At 38.7% G+C, this 17,333-nt stretch overlaps 1 protein-coding gene across 3 annotated transcripts in view; it reads right to left on the bottom strand.

The window, feature by feature from the left end:
* Nucleotides 1-246: 246 nt before the first annotated feature.
* LOC101743642 (uncharacterized) overlaps nucleotides 247-17,333 on the bottom strand; it is a 66,599-nt gene continuing 49,512 nt past the window's right edge. For all 3 annotated transcript variants that reach the window (XM_004926907.5, XM_021348484.3, XM_012691021.4), the window contains 5 exons: nucleotides 17,185-17,291; nucleotides 9,264-9,446; nucleotides 8,706-8,903; nucleotides 5,109-5,256; nucleotides 247-4,338 (listed from right to left, as the gene is read on the bottom strand). In XM_004926907.5, the coding sequence (XP_004926964.2) occupies nucleotides 5,119-5,256; nucleotides 8,706-8,903; nucleotides 9,264-9,446; nucleotides 17,185-17,291 (626 nt within the window). In that variant the 3' untranslated portion in view covers nucleotides 247-4,338; nucleotides 5,109-5,118. The remainder of the gene's footprint in view (nucleotides 4,339-5,108; nucleotides 5,257-8,705; nucleotides 8,904-9,263; nucleotides 9,447-17,184; nucleotides 17,292-17,333) is intronic.

Genomic DNA, 17,333 nt, shown 5'->3' with positions numbered 1-17,333 from the left:
ATGGAGCTAGTAGAATCAATTTGGTGGGAATTCAGACTTCAATTGACCTTTTGGTAGAACCTGAGAAAAGTCGTTTTTTGTTTTCTATTTATTCTATAGTTGGGTGACTGGCCCACGGCCTCCCCGCGGCTAAGTGGTCGGAGCCCGTGAATAGGTCGCTCGCTCACCAGACCGGGATAAACACAACCGAATCTTATGGGATCTTAGATGCCTGACAAAGACAATAATTGAATAATAAAACACTGGTTTCAAGATGTGCCACTGCTCACTCTTTATTACGCTTGTTAGTCAATATAATATTAAAAATATATATATTATATGTATGTAATCACCATTGACTTTCATTTGGTTCATCGCAGGCTTTTAGTACAACACTGTTGACTTTAATAATTATGAAGTCAGTAGCTATTTCTTTAATTCTATTTAACACAAAACAGCTAATGCCAAACTATTTATAATATTCTTCATATTTCGTTTTTTTATTTATTTCAGCTGATTTATTCATAACATGATTACAATGTTAGCACAGAAGATTATAAACTGGAACGTGCCACAGAATTTTCGAATATTATTCAGTAACGTTTAGATCAAAATATTGAATGAATCATAAATAAAAGGCTGCGATGAATCTCTTCAAGGGCGTAATGTCAACAAAGAAATATTGAGTAACGAAAATTGAACAATTTTCTAAACGAATTAAAACAATTATAAAATGAAAATTAACAAAAGCGTGACGCAGAGCGTCGCTCCGTACACTTTGTTACACCGCTACGACTCGACTGCACTTATACACTACGTAACTTAACGCTATTTACATACAATAAATTTTATCAAGCAATTTTTAAGTCTTAGTATTTTCTCAATTATCAATTTGAAAAATTTGTTAATTGTCTCTATATAGTAAAATCCACTGTATTTCACTCTCACTGCCAATTTCAAAAAGTTTTCTTTTTCGTTTACTACACAATACAAAGTAACAATGTCTCAGCCCCGCTAAAACGACTAACACAGGTATGCAACAATACACACGAGTAGATCCAACCACCGCGCCGGGTGCAGACGTCGAGCGAGTTCACTGAACCTGGCCACTCGGCCAAAGGGTTATGAAATCTGACATTCAGTCCCACTTGGCGTCATTGTGTTGATTCATTTGGGATGTGTTTTAATCTTCTAAGCTTCTTACAAATTGCTGAATGATATCACACAAATCAAACACTTTCAAAAGATAAACGAAATGTCAAAATCACGCCGTAACTTTAAAATCCATTCAACAATACAATACATTACAATTATTGCACATCCTTCTCGCATTCTCGTGCTCGACGTCGCAACACAAAGGCGTTGGTAAAAAAAAACTGGTAAAATATAAAACTATGAAGCATCACGTTTTTGGGCACGAATATTTGTCGTGAAACGGATCGCTGGCGGGCACAACTAACAAATTGAAAACACGTTATCCCGCGCCGTGGACCACAGAGCCGACACGGACTTGAGGTGATCTACTATATTTATTGCAAATTTATTTTTAAATTAACTGGCAAAATTGTGTAAGTGAGTTAATTTTAGTTGAGTCTGAGTGAGTTAATTTTAATTAATTAGATTCGGTACAAGCAATGCTAGTTGTGTGCCGTGAAGCTGATCAGTTTCACACAGTCATCGAGCAATTCAGTCGCAATTCGAGATCAAACCGCCCGAGGCTATTAACGCCTCATGCTAGGGTTGCCAACTACTCTCAGATGAAATACACTATAATTAGATAAAACTAGACTTAATATTGCCAGATGTAGTCGAAGCGGGACAACCAGATTACGCAAATATCAAAACGTATCGCAAGAAAAACTAAATTACTGACAAAATTCTAGCGCCATGCAGACGGTGACTTGTCGCGGGTCTAGTAGCGTATGAAGGATTTCTAAATTTTATTTGTAATGACTTTGTCATCACTAAGAAATTATAAAAATTTGAGTACACACAATTACTTACTGGCGCTTTACATTACTTGTTAAATTGTAATTGTTACCTAAATATAAAAGAGTAATGTATAGTAGATGACATAGGTTTTAAGATTCACGATGAATTTAATTTTAGAGAAAATTTAGTAACACATAATATTTCAGTTGTCCACATATAAAATTTCGACTCTTACACAATTGTGTTAGAAACATATTAATCACATTAAGATAATATATTTAACGGTGCGGTTGGCAACCCTACTTCGAACTCTACCGATAATAATACACATATAAATTTATACCTCCTTCAAAATGTATCAATAACCATTCAGACAAACGTCAGTGTTGTACTAAGGCAAACATTAATCCTCAGAGTAACCCACATATGTCAGTGTGAGCGTGAATCGTAGGTACGCCTCGCCTGCGCCGGCCGCCGGCCACAGGCCTGACAAGAGCGACCGGCACAGTAGTCTCCCACAGTGAAGTCTAGGCTTCATATTATATACAAACGTGGCTCCGAATAAGTATGACCACCGATTATTTGTTTTATCACCAAAGCCATGCAGTTTTAATGTATACCACATGAGAAATTTAATTCTGTTGTTATTTTAGCCTGTCACATACAAAACCATTTCGAAGTTTTGTTTACAAAATTAAACTTCTTGTTCTGAATGAAAATTCATTAATTATGTATCGGAGCTTAGCTTGTATTCATTACGTCTACAAAACTGCAATGCATTAGTCATTTTTTATAAAAAATTTCAGAGTAATAAATTTCAAATGTGATCTTTAAAAAATCTTAGAAAATAATGATCCTACAAGTCGACCTTGGAAAACGTAAACGTACGATGTAAATATAAAAACGAGCGGCTGCTGCGTCCTTGGCGTCGCCAATGTCAATAACAAAACCTAGGCCAGAGCCGGACTATCCGAGCGGTTTGGCAGTAAGCTGCAATGTCCCTGCGGCTGCGCGCGGGAGGCGACAGCTGACGTTAATGTCACCTGACGTCACTTCACACAGAATACAGATTACTAACAAGTTTCACAGTAATGCACAGCTAGTTCACGAATGTGACATTATACAATATTCATTGATTACTTTATTAATTGTTTAACACATTAACATTATCATTATTATTATTTATTTACATATAAAATTTTACACACACAGTTATTAATAAAGTGGCGCTAATCAAATTGAAACGTTTTATTTCTCAGACATATTTTATGCTTTTAATTCACCAATATTTACTTTATTTATTGTAATATCTACAATTCAATTTCCGCACTTTAGACTTTTCAATAAAAATTAATATCTCTCAGAGACCTTCCGGTTCTAGCCAATAAAACTTACATATTTACAAAATTATATTCGTAAATATATCGAATATGAACTTCGAAGTTGTATTTGGGAGTCATTAGCGATTACATTGAAATAATTTATCGCAGAGTTTACGTTTTCCACGTCCGACGAACACTACGCGCCGTCTCCTAATGTACGACACGGTACGGCAAATACACGTTTTGTACTTATTGTGTATACGCTTAGAGTGCATTATACAAAAACCAGCAAAGTATTACGAACGAGTCACGTCGATTTATTATTTTAGGTTATTATACAATATCGTTTGCCTACAAAAAGCTTTACAACATTGGTTTTATGTACACACGACATCGCAGCACGGGGCGGAGGGGGCGACGCGGGGTTGGGGGAGGGGGCGCTAGTGTCTACTGTGAGGTGTACATACATTATGTACACAAAAAGTCGACAGTATTTAGTTCGATTCCAAGGTTGTGTCACTGGTGTAGCGCTTTAGCCGTGGACAACAATTTACGTTAAATATACAAAATTTTCCAAAAAATTTCATTTCATTATTTACAAAAGACTTAGTTGTCCCGGGACAGCGGCGCGCCCTCCGCCGCTCGGCTCGTGCGAGACAAAAATGTAGCCGTGACATGATATTTATTTAAATATTTTTTTACAAACAGTAAAAAATCTTTTTCACCACAATGCGTTTTAGACCTCAACATTACAGAAAAAAAATACCACAAAAATTTCTAAGTCTTACTCGATACTAAATATTGAGGTACAAAACGAGTCGACACCGCGCGCCGCGGACATGCCCGCGACGATTCATATTGCACTATTTGCTGTGGATATGATATTTTGTATGTAGAAAAATACAAAAAAGTTCTAGGACGACCCTCCAATACAAACACACGTTCAATAAGTCAACTAACATATCCGGCTAGCGAGTCAGCCGTGTTTACTTGTAGTATCCGAACGAGTGACCACCGCACGCGCGGCGCGGTGTGGTCCCCGGGCGCCCTCACACGCCCGCACTCACCACACACTCTGAGACGCTGGCGGTGCTCCGCTTGCTGTCTGCACGGACAAGGATGCTCGTTACAAACTTACAGAATTAGATAATACAATTAAGATTATGAAAATTCAAAGAAAATCTATTTAATAATACGTGAAGCAAAAATTAGTACCCCTTTTAGTACACTTATAGAGAATATAGAGAAGGAGTGCAGAATGTTAGTATTTTTTTAAATTATGCATAAAAAATTCCTACATTAAATCAATAAAAAAAAATATTACACACACTACCGTGTATTGATACTACACTTAAATATACTCTTTGTTTATTGTCAAACTTTTCTTAAAGCTTATAGTCTGTGGTCAAATTGAGAATAGATTAAACATTGTTTGTCTTTAATATTATTTGTCTATAGTGTACCTAGTCTTGGCGATTATAGAGGTATAATAAATACCTAGTCTTTGTCAACAGAACCATAATAATGATCAAACATATAATTTCAATTAATTATAGTCAAATTTCGACTACTGGGGGACCACTAATCAAAATACAATAGCAGATACAATCAGAACTGGAAGCGTCAGGTTTGCGATCCACATGTTTAGCACCAGGAACTGACTATTTGAAGTACAAGTCAGTACGGAGCTACGGACAGCTTTTATTACATTTCGTTAGGTTCTAGAATAAACTCGTCTGCAGAGTTGGATCCGCGTAGCATCCTATGCACCACGAGTTCCCAGCGCCGGCGGAGGACATACATCCGCACAGACGGGAGTGGGATCCTTGTAACACGAAATGAGCACATGTATGTTACCAGTGTGGTTGTCATTACCGATGTTCCGTCACCAGCAGAACACGGAGAGCTCGCCTGCGTGCGCGCCGCCCACCGCGCGCCACGACCGCACGCCCCCCACGCGCCCCACCGACCCCATGCGCCCCACGGACCCCACGCCTGACACGCCTGCGCCGCCCATCTTCAGCTGCGAACAACAACGCATTACCATACTGAAATTTCATTCAATTATTTTGGATCTTACCCTAAATATATTTATTTGTCACGAGAAGCAATTACAATTTGAAAGGCTAATAAACTTAAAAATAATTGATATTGCGACGTTATATAAGACGAGGGTTTTTTCAAAGGCTCAAAACCAGCGCGAAATGGTTTTTTAGACACGTCCACGACCGGCGTGACCTCGTGAGGCTATTTATTTATTTATTCAGCATGTTGTCAAAATGATCGTAGGCGCGATTTAAACACTGCAAGCTCCGACAAATTCTCTGGGTCTCTCACTCAATATACTACTACCTTCGTCCGCATTAGTATACAGATATCTAATGATCTATCTTATCTATCGCGTAATGAAAGCTTTCTATGAGTTGAGTAAACTTAGAGACATTTTATTTTAGAAACAGCGTGGAGGGTATTCACGTTCAGCGATAATTTATTTCGATAGTTTCTTATTGTTTTATTAGGCTCAAAAGTAACAACAGCAATGTGTACGTCGAAACATGTTCTATGCGGCTGATGTCCTCGGACCGCAAGAGGCGCCTACGCTCGAATGGCATATTCCCTGTCCCGGTTGACCAAGTGACCCAATCCAATTCCAATAAATTTATAGCGTGGTAAAGTTCTTTACTGACGGTAGGAAGTATTATAAGCTGCGAACTAGCCCCGCAGCCCGGTCTATTGTTGCCGCGAAGCAATCGTAAGCAATAAAAAAATAAAAAAGAGCACGTCTACCCCAACAGTTATCGGTTCTGCGACATATGTGACCAGCCCACTGCCACTTCAGCTTACAAATACATTTCCCTTATACAGACGTGTCCAGGGGCCGCTCCCACCCGGATTTGTTTACTAAAGAAACTGCTACTCGTAGCTTTTTTTTTATTGCTTAGATGGGTGGGCGAGCTCACAGCCCACCTGGTGTTAAGTGGTTACTGGAGCCCACAGACATCTATAACGTAAATGCGCCACCCACCTTGTGATATAAGTTCTAAGGTCTCAGTATAGTCACAACGACTGCCCCACCCTTCAAACCGAAACGCATTACTGCTTCACGGCAGAAATAGGCAGGGCGGTGGTACCTACCCGCGCGGACTCACAAGAGGTCCTACCACCAGTAAAATGAATGAATGACCCAGAATGACTTCCTTGTGTGACAGACAATAACTGGTTTCTATAAGCTAAATTACTTTATTGTCTTCTGTCTTATTACTATTTCTGCGAGATGATGAGCGAACGATCCGAATAAAGAGTTGGAACGCTTATTGGCGTCTCCGAATAGGTTGAGCTTTCAGCTCAACTCATGTCAACGTATACCTACTAAAGACCGCGAAATAAATGGACATTGAAAAACGAATCATAAGCGCATTGGAATAAAGACTTCCTCTAGGCTTTAAATTCAAAGTACCCATCTGACGTAGGAACGTATGAAGGGTTCTGCGCGCATGTGATAAAACAATTTTGTTTAAAAAAGTTTTATCAAACTTAAACAAATGTACAACAGGAGGTCACACTAACAACGCCACGATTGTGTTCATGCATCCACGTGCAAGGTCAACGAACTCTACAGCATGCGATAAGCTGATAACAAGTCCAATCGCAAGATAAACGTGACAAAACGATAAGATTTTGAAAGTCGCATTTTTTATAGCTACTAAACTAAATTATCGAAGTGAAAATACGACCGGAGCATCCTTTATACTTCTTCGCGTGATTGCGACGTGAGCTTGTTCATGTCCGTCTCGGCTTCAGGAGTTTCGGTATTACTACACTATTGCATATCCAGATTGAACCTTTTTTTTATTGCTTAGTTGGGTGAACGAGCTCACAGCTCACCTGGTGTTAAGTTACGGGTTACTGGAGCCCATAGACATCTACGACGTAAATGCGCCACCCACCTTGAAATATAAGTTCTAAGGTCTCAAGTATAGTTACAACAGCTGCCCCGCCCTTCAAACCAAAACGCATTATTGCTTCACGGCAGAAATAGGCAGGGTGATGGTACCTACCCGCGCGGACTCACAAGAGGTCCTGAATTGTTTCTATAGTTCTACTTTTCTAGTTTCCTGACGGACATCACATTGTGAATGTGGCCACATACACTACGGCACGAGGAGAGACCCGGTACTGTATTGTCAGCCCGCGACCGCCACCAAGCGGGCTCCTCATACGCCCAATCAGTAAAACCTATGTTTTATATATTACAATATTATAACAATATTTTTATAATACAAAAAACCAGTTCCACGTATATTCCACCGCATCGATCCTGCTCTATCATTAGGCCGGTGTGCCGATACGCACCGCAGTTGATATAATGTACACATTTACAAAGAGCCAGACTGTGCGGTCCGTGGGAACCGACGGCCCCACGTGTGCTCGGTGCGCGACGTCATGTGCAGACCAAATAAAACACAAATAAAAATAGACGCGCACACAATATCAAGGATTCAGAACACAACTGCGCCCGGTACTTCTTCGAGAGCTGTACACTCGTGTGTCCGGTGCATTAAGTAACTTATTAACATTTCCATTATCTTATTGACGAGGCGCTAAACTAATTGGCCTTGTTATCACAAGACCGCATTGAGTTGCATTAAACAGATTGCCGCTAAGTTTGTTATTGCGTAATGAAATCAGCAACGTTCTTTTTCGTAGAATGGCTAGAATTGTAATTTGAGGTGATTCCTCATTATATTATATATTTCTTATAAATCGATACAGTTCGGAATTAAGTGATCAGAAAATTTACTGATTATAGAATTTACACCGTTACATATATAATTTGGCAACTGCGCCGACTCCACAGAGCCGTGGCCACACGTTTCCACAATCCGTTCAAGGACATAGAATAGACAGATGTTGTTGTCCATGCGAAATCTTCTCTGTTTAAGTTGTAGTTGGGCGATGTTTTAAAGTATAATGGAATGAAACTTCAGGAGTACTGTTGAACTAGATGAAGCGTTTAAAGCGTTTTTTGTTGAGAAAAGAAAAAATAGGATATTGCTCATCAAAAGACCTATAAAATTCCGATCCATGTAGTTGGTTATTATCTGAAAAAATAGGTTAATTGTGGTATCATTGCGACGCGAGTAATGACGAAGAAACAGACTAAAAGATTCACAATCCAAGAAAGGTTTCTTAAAGAAAGACTTTATTTGATTTATTTGATGCATAGTGTGCGTGTTCTCTGAAATCGTAACCCTACATTCCTGATGCCTTAACAGGCTATAATTTTACGTGATTCGCGAAAAGGTCACAAAAAATATATTTTTCGAGATGTAACCTAACCCAGCAACTTCGTATCGAACGACAAGAAGGAAAATACGGTGCTTCCATATAAATTACGTGTTTATGTGTTCTTAAAAAGACATACTAAAATAAGAAGACAATAATGTTCCAAAAAGATTTCTTGGGCTGTACCTGTTGCATTTTATCAAAGTCGAGTGCGGGTCTGTGTCGGCGACGGCGCGGTGAGTGCGGGGAGTGGGGCGAGGGCGGCGGGTGCGGCGAGGGTGGCTCCCAAGCGCGGTCGGGCGCGCACGCACAGCCCGCGGCCGCCCGGCGCGGCTTCAGTGCCTCCAGCGGGGGAGACGTGCGGAACCGCACCGGGGTCTCCACCTGGAACCCACCACCGCACTTCGAATTACCATCTTATTGTCTATATATTTTTTATTATCCTACCTAAGCTGATAGAAACCTTGAGAGGCTATTTCAGCGTAACCTTAGCTAGTAGGTGAGCTCATGGGGCTTAAACCAGAGTGATGCTAGCACTGACCCTAGCAAGAGCAGTGCTTCGCAGAATCTACCACCGGATCGGAAACGCGACCCACCGAGAAGATCCGGCGAGAAACTCAGTGGGCTGTGTCTGTGGGATTTGTCTTATTACTAGAACGAAAACTGTATATTTAAAATAATCCAAGTGTTAGAACAGGTTTAATGAACTGAGGTCTACAAATGGAAGATGCGGTATTAGTTCACCTTAGTGTCGTCGTCGTCGGAGGAGGGCGCTCTGGCCGTCAGCTCGTCGGAGTCGATGTAGGGGTGCGCTGACCACTTGCGTTTCTCTGGGGCGGTGGGCGGCGGGGACGACGCTCCTCGTCTCCTGGACTCCGCGGTGGCGCCGGGGCAGGCCGGTGCGGAGCTGGGCACCCCGTTGATCACCTGCCAGTCATTCAGCTGTCAGCACCTAGCCGGTAGTGATGACGGTGCGTCTACTGTGAGGCATGCATTCGATTGACCACAGACCACAGGATTAAGTGCTATTTTATTCTAAAGTCGTACTGTTTCAAATAATACAATATTATTATATAACTATTTCATTAATACATAATAGTTTTTTTTCAGTCTTCAATCAGTCCGTAAAGTCTCGTAGCAAAATCACATAAAAGTTATAGAAGAGATATGTACATTGACGTTCATTAATTTAAAACAATATAATTCGACTAACTCTGTTTCGTTACTAAATATGTACTACTAATACGTACTACCAATCACATAACAGAATACTGGCGCATTCACTATATTTTGCGAAACGCCAAATAGCTTGGCAAGCTGGTTCATAAGCCAAGATATAATTTTAAACATAATGGGAGCCATTTCATTGGTGATCGCGGCCAATCTTATGATAAAGATACGGTAGCAAGAGAAAACCCCGGAAGCGCTACAGCTCCTGAATATTTGGATGTAGCTGCAGACGCTGACGCCGCCTTGGCATCACAAGGATCGAGCAACAGACAGTAGTAGTAGTAGAGGTAGAGGAAATACGAGTTGAATCTGGAAGCTCGTTTATTATGGACGAATCCAAGGAAATGTACCTCTCGTCTCGTTAGAGCCGTGCCCTGTGTTGCGGGCGCTACTGAATACATCGGAGCTCGCGGCTCATAACCAACCGAACGGTAACAGTTGACGTCGCCCCAAACACGTCATTTCGGATCCTCCCGATCCATTAACGGTGGTTTTAGATACCTCAAGCACCGTTCACCGTTTTCGTCGAACAAGTCGCTAGCGACGAAGAGTTCAGCAAATTAATCCACGGACACAGCCCACTGACTTTCTTGCCGGATCTTCTCAGTGGGTCGCGTTTTCGATCCGGTAGTTGATTCTGCGAAGCTTCTTGCTAGGTTTAGTATTAGCAACGTCCTCTGGTTGGAACCCCGTGAGCTCCCCTACTCGTTCGGAGTATCTAATATAACCCCTCGAGGTCACTAGAATAGATAGGAAAAAAAGGGGCTCGCGGATGAGCGGAGAGCATCATGTTGCCAAACTGGTTTACTTAAATTGTTACTTTAGGTGTTCATATTGTAACTATATGAAAAGCTTAATAAGTCTATTGACCTATGTACTTGAACCCGCTTTGGGCATTAGTGTGTGCGTTTAGTTAGAGGTCTAATGTAATTTTCATCTATTTCTAATTATTGTGCACGATACAACGTTTTTTTATAGGTCTCTAGCCAAATGTTTTTAATATTCTATCTTCTTTTTCTGTCAATCAATCAATTACTGGTGGTAGGACCTCTTGTGAGTCCGCGCGGGTAGGTACCACCACACCGCCTATTTCTGCCGTGAAGCAGTAATGCGTATCGGTTTGAAGGGTGGGGCAGCCGTTGTAACTATACTGAGACCTTAGAACTTATATCTCAAGGTGAGTGGCGCATTTGCGTTGTAGATGTCTATGGGCTCCAGTAACCACTTAACACCAGGTGGGCTGTGAACTCGTCCATCCATCTAAGCAATAAATAAAAAAGGCAATCCACAGATTTCCAAAACGAGAAATATCCGATACGATGACGTGACTATCAGGTCACCAAGATTTGCGTAAAAGAATCGCAAAGGTCTACCCTAATTAGGGACCAAGCCAATGGCATCATATTTTAACAATTATATATAATTACTCAGTTCGATGTAAAACGTTACCTTTATTATTGTATCAAAATAAAATTAAAATGCCTGTGCTAATTACAATAAACTCCGATCACGGATACGATCACTTTTGTGACAATTTGTTTCCACTGTGAACATACAAATTGCCCACTTAGTAACATCGTATAGCCGTCTTTTAGCAGGAACATTTATATGAATATCAAAGGTAGTTAAGCTACAAAGAACACAGCTTTTTTTTATTTAATTAAGGGAGACTGGCGACTGCCGCTGCCGGTCGTTGTTACGCCTCGTCGCACCTCAAAGGGACGGTCAACTTAATGTTACAACGATAAATGTTGCGAACATTAACGCTTATAAGCACACACAAATGTAGTCTGTAACGTTAGGCATTAGATATACGTACATTACATCATTTTTAAATTATACATTTTTTAAAATGCTTAGATGGGTGGACGATCTCACAGCCCACCTGGTGTTAAGTGGTTACTGGAGCCCATAGACATTACGACGTAAATGCGCTACCCACCTTGAGATATAAGTTCTAAGGTCTCAAGTATAGTTACAACGGCTGCTCCACCCTTCAAACCGAAACGCATTACTGCTTCACGGCAGAAATAGGCAGGGCGGTGGTACCTACCCGCGCGGACTCACAAGAGGTCCTACCATCAGTACAAAACATTTACAACCAGACTTCTCTGATTACGTGGTATACTAATCCGCAGTGACCAAAGAACCAGAAGTTCTAGATTGACTTTTGGATTTCCCTAAAAAATGGGAGAGAAGTGATTTGATGTTAGATATAAAACATAAACCAAACACACTTGTGTTTCAGTCTCCCTCGACATTTTTCCGCGAAACCCGTTAAGGTTTTCTTTCTGCAGATAAAAAGCAACGGAGACAAAGGAATTTCTAATTTGAATCCAAGTGCAAGGATACAGACTCTCACCCGGCAGACGTAAAAAAAACGAATAAAAACAACGCATTGTTTAGTGTTGTCTGAAAAGATTCTTGGACGGATCACGAATTTCTAACAGCAGTAGATCTGTTTAACTACTTGCACGCTTAAAATATTACCAGAATGCTTTTTCCTTATTGTGTCTTCATTGATTTTTTAATACGTCAATGTGTGTCTTCCGTAAAGTGTGGTTCATAGAGTATGGATACCAGAAATCATATTTACATTCATAATTAAAAGTGTCTGCGTGTTTTAAAATTGACATTTTCTATTTTGTTAATTTGTCACCTGATAAATTAATTAAAATTAAATTAAAATCAATTATTTCAGAAACCAGTTCATATATATGTGTATCAACATAGAATCATTGACATAATATTAAAATTATCATCTAAATATCATAAGTTTAAACAAATAAAAACTATAAATGATTAAAAATAACTATAAACAAACGCAAACAATAATTACATACAAATAAAAATAAATTCTGGTTACTATTGTAGCCTAAACTTCGGTTTGGATCCGGAGTGCTCAACATGCAGTCCGGTCCAGTGATGCCTTATCGGCAGTCCAGATCCATCCTTTATTGAAATATTCTGAAATTCAAACCGCAAAGATTGTCGCATTGACAACTCTAGAGAGAGTAGAGTCGGTAGAGTCAATGGTCGGTAACTATACTAATCTCAACGGTACTCTAAATAAACCATATAATATGTAAATCGAAATAAAAGATTGTCCTGTTTTTATATTGGAAACAGTTTTATTAAAATCTATTTATCAAAATTGTACGTTACAAGTGAGTTTACATCCGGCTTCATTCCATCAATCAAATTCTCTGATCTGTCGAGATTTGATTATCGGGAACAATTTGCAAAACATCAACTGCCCAAGCTATTTGCATCGGTTTTCCACAATCGTTCGATAAATATTTAAGTTGAATGTATGCCTGGGTTCCCGAGGGCAATTTTTTTTGTGAACTCTTGTATCTAACTCAGTTATACAATTTTAAAAATACTTATCTGTGTGACTGTTATGGATCTAAATTTGGTAAACTTAAAGTGATATTAGCAAGAAATCTCAGCTCATATCAATATTATTGAAAACTAGCGACCGACCCTCGCTTCGCTTCGGAAACTGTAATTTGTTATGATCTTATTGAATTTTCTTTTAAAAGAATCTGGTTCTGACAGTGACAAACACAAAAAAAGCAGGTAACAAACAAAAAATGTAATCTTTCCTCTTCTTATATTCATGGTTCACTATTATAATCGCTTACACATAAAAGATTGATATATGCTGTTGCTGACTTTTTTGTAGGACTAATTAAGATAAATATTTCCATTTTACATTATATGTATAGCTCCAATGATTTTTGCGGCGCACGCCAGAATAGCTCGCCGATGACAGATTTTTTCCTACTTACTTGACACTTGTCGTTATATTTTGAGTAACAAGCACTATATTTTTTTATAAATTATAGCCTATGTGTAAAATTCATTCGGTACTTTTTGCGTCAAAAAGTCACAAACATACATCCATACATTCTTACAAAATTTGCGTTTAATATGAGGTATTAGTAGGATATAAGCAGTTATAATAACAATCGTACGTATCTACGTAATCTACGTAAGACGTTTATGTGTGATATGAAATAAAAAAATGTTACTAAATATTCTTAACATGAAAGTCGCCTTGGAAGAACAAAGTCTTCAACCAGCGACATCGTGACCTTCAAACATTGTGAGCCCGCATCTTAGAAGCAATGTCTCGCCTATGCTAATATGTACGTCGTTATATAAGTGATTTCAATACTGTTCACAAAAATATACTTTTAATGGAATTTGCTTATAATGAACGAAATTTAAAATAGAGATCACCGTTGTGTTATTCTGTAGCTACCGTCTTTATCTTCTACTGTGATATTGAATGCTTGCGTAGAAGCGTCACCGGTTAAAATCAGTAAACACTTCTTTGAAAAACGCGAAACGATAACCCTTTTATCGTGGCTAACTAAATTATTCAACCCAGATGACGAGGCAGCACATAACTGTCATCATCCTAAATATGCCCTTTTGGATCATCCTGATTCACTCTCGGTGCTTTTAGGCACTCCAAACACCGGCCAATGTTCTCGTCGAATGCTCGACGTGCAGCGTTACGGGTCGCGATTCTAATCCGGTGGTAGATTCAGCATTGCTCATGCTAGAGCTAGTGTTAGCAAGTTCAGGCTGAGCCCCGTGAGCTCATCAACCCATCCGCACATAATTAGGCCACCAACGATTAGGTAGAAATATGTAATGTGTGCTACTTAGCTAGGCAGTCGGCACGTTTCTAAAGAGAGAATGGTAGAATTTGCAGCATCCAGTTTAAAAGATTTGTGGTTGCGATTTCTAATCAACATAGAAGTAAGATACTGTTTTATTGTATTTACTTAGGTAAGTGGTGTAGCAATCAATATATATATATTGGCTACACTCGGGCTTGCACGAGAGTCGTGCCTACTTCTGTGACAATGTATGCTTTACAGCTTCGTTCTATTAGAATTAATAAGTTAACCCGAATAGCAGATCTAGCCTCGTATCAAATTATCCACCTGACCCTAAAATTATGTGAAGTGTGTTCAGAACGACACTTTACGGAAAAATAATCTTTGGAACTGGTCCCACTAGGAGGGATCTGCACACGTATCTATTTTACGTATAGTAACACGATCGATTCTTTTCTATTCTTGGCAAATAGCAGGCATAGGGTTGTTACAATTAGATAGCTCTTTTTTGAAGATTTCACTATAAAAACCTGGTGGGGCGTTGACTATGAGAAAATATCAGCTAATATTTCTAAGGACACGGTTTGTGAATAGTACTTTTTAGAAAAAGGTAAATTAGTGTTCAAAGGTTCATTATCAGAAACCTCTCTATACCACATGATTTCGACATCAGAAATAAATACTATTGCCTAAATTCACTACGATTCAACTATTTATTACAAGGAGAGTAGAATTTAATTGAAGATTTCGTTATATTCTTTACATAGATTTTTTGAAGGGAAGTGGTTGATTTGTCCAAGCACATATTATAGACAGATACTCATATTATGTACACGTGCGATATATAGAACAATTCAATGATAGAATCCTATCGTATCTGAAACAATGGTCGCTATTTTTTTAAACGAACTTGAGCATCTGCCGCTGCCTACGTTCAATCAATCTTTTGTACGCAAGAAAAAAGTCAACCGCCTTCCTCAATTAATTCAAATCGTCTTTTAATTAGGGCTCAGCCTTAAGGCCTTGGAAACGTCTGGAAAATTTTAAATTAAGAATAATACCGAGATGCTTAATCGTTGTTAGTGGTTATTCGTGCGACCCAGATAAGCGCTTTTATTTTTAATTAAATATAATGGTTGTGTTTAACATCATCAATTTAAATAAAAGAAATAGATAATAATGTATTCAGGGATTTGGGTGTGTTTACAAGTTATTTCTTTAGTTCCATGTTAGAGTTAAGAACTAACATGTGCTCACACACATGGTCCCCGATGAAGAAATATATACATAAGGTACACATCTCGCCACGAAGCAGCAATGAATTCCGCTTAGTAAGTAGTATACTTGTTCTCAAAAAAAGCATTTAAGTATTTGATATATTTTTTTGCTTACACAAACCTTAGCAAGAGCAGTGCAGAATCTATCACCGGATCGGAATCGCGACCCACTGAGAAGATCCGGCGAGAAAATCAGTGGGCTGTGTCTATAGGTTAGTGCGCTCATGGAACTCTTTATAAATAATCGATATATAAATATTCGATAGACATCTGAATACAATTATGTGTACATATGGACTTATTTGTTTATATTGTTTTCAACGATAACGTATCTTAACATAACGTATTTCCTTGCAGATTTCATATCAACATAATGAAGGTATTAATATCTTTTATCGATATTCAACATTATATATTTGAACAAATAAACTGTAAGCATTACGTGTAAATTATTGTGATAGGTGACTTGGCAAACGTTCTTGACGGGTGTTTAATAGTGATTTGAATACATTTTTACTTCACCGACCTAAAGTCTACAAAAGCTGTATACGAAATTTATTATTTTTTAAACGTAAACATTTACCATTATCTTTTTCAAGGACATTAGTTCGAGATTCTATTTATTTACAGTTTTGTCATGTCGCCGTCTGGATCTACTAAGATGTTATATTTTTTGATAAGACCGCAAGTTAAGGCTGAAACCCAAATGTCTCTAGTCTACATTTATAAATGTTTTTTATTAATAACTATCATCTAAGCGCGGTCACGCTCCGCCGGCGTCGCGCCTTGCTTCGTTAAATGCACGAAACAGATTCATCTGTTGAATCAATTCCCGCCCTCCTTAATGTCCGATAATTATATTATACTAGGTTTCACGCTGTTGTCAACAATTACTGGAAAAATCTCCAACTGATTACCACGCGCCAACGCATATTACAATCTAGCGCGTTGGGAAAACTCTTTAAAATATGTATAAATAAAACAACATCCCGAGACATGGTTTTGACTCAAGTTGATTATGAATAATCGAGTATTTTTTTTTCAACATTTATAATTTATACACGCAGATTGTTATGATTTGTTTTTAAAAAAAAACATGGATGTCGATGAAGAATTAGAAGAATGTGTTACTTAATGAAAAATGTATTGCTGTACCACTCCCGAATAAAATACAAAGGCCACGATTGCAGCTAGATTGTAAATATATAAGTTAAGTGTTTTAAATTACTTTTATGGTTTAAACCATTAAGAGGAGATTAATGTCGCGATTCTTATTTTCATTTTACAAATCTTGACTTCGAGTTTCGAATTTTTTGGCTAGGCTGTAAAGTTATTACATTAAAAAAAACGAAAGCTTTTAATAGTTAAACTGAGATTAAACCGTAAAAGTATTTTTATTGGTGTGTATAAAGCCGCGAAAACCGCAGAAAATACAATAATCGCATGTTTTGTAATTTTAAATTCCTATACTTATGAAAATTAATTCTATCAAAAAAGTTTGCTTGTATTCAATGCAATTACCTCGAGTTCCTCTTCAGACGAGTGGTGGTCGTAGAGATGATCGGGCTCTGGTTCAGGCAAAAGTCTGGCCGGAGTCGGCCCGCATGCACACGCCTCCCCAGTCATACCTGTAGTAGAGAGATAACATGATTTTATCGCATCATTCGTTA

Source organism: Bombyx mori, chromosome 12 (assembly GCF_030269925.1).
Source record: "Bombyx mori chromosome 12, ASM3026992v2".
Classification (NCBI taxonomy): Eukaryota; Metazoa; Arthropoda; class Insecta; order Lepidoptera; family Bombycidae; genus Bombyx; species Bombyx mori.
The sequence above is the reverse complement of the archived record's forward strand: the minus strand, read 5'-3'. Positions and strand labels throughout refer to the sequence as shown.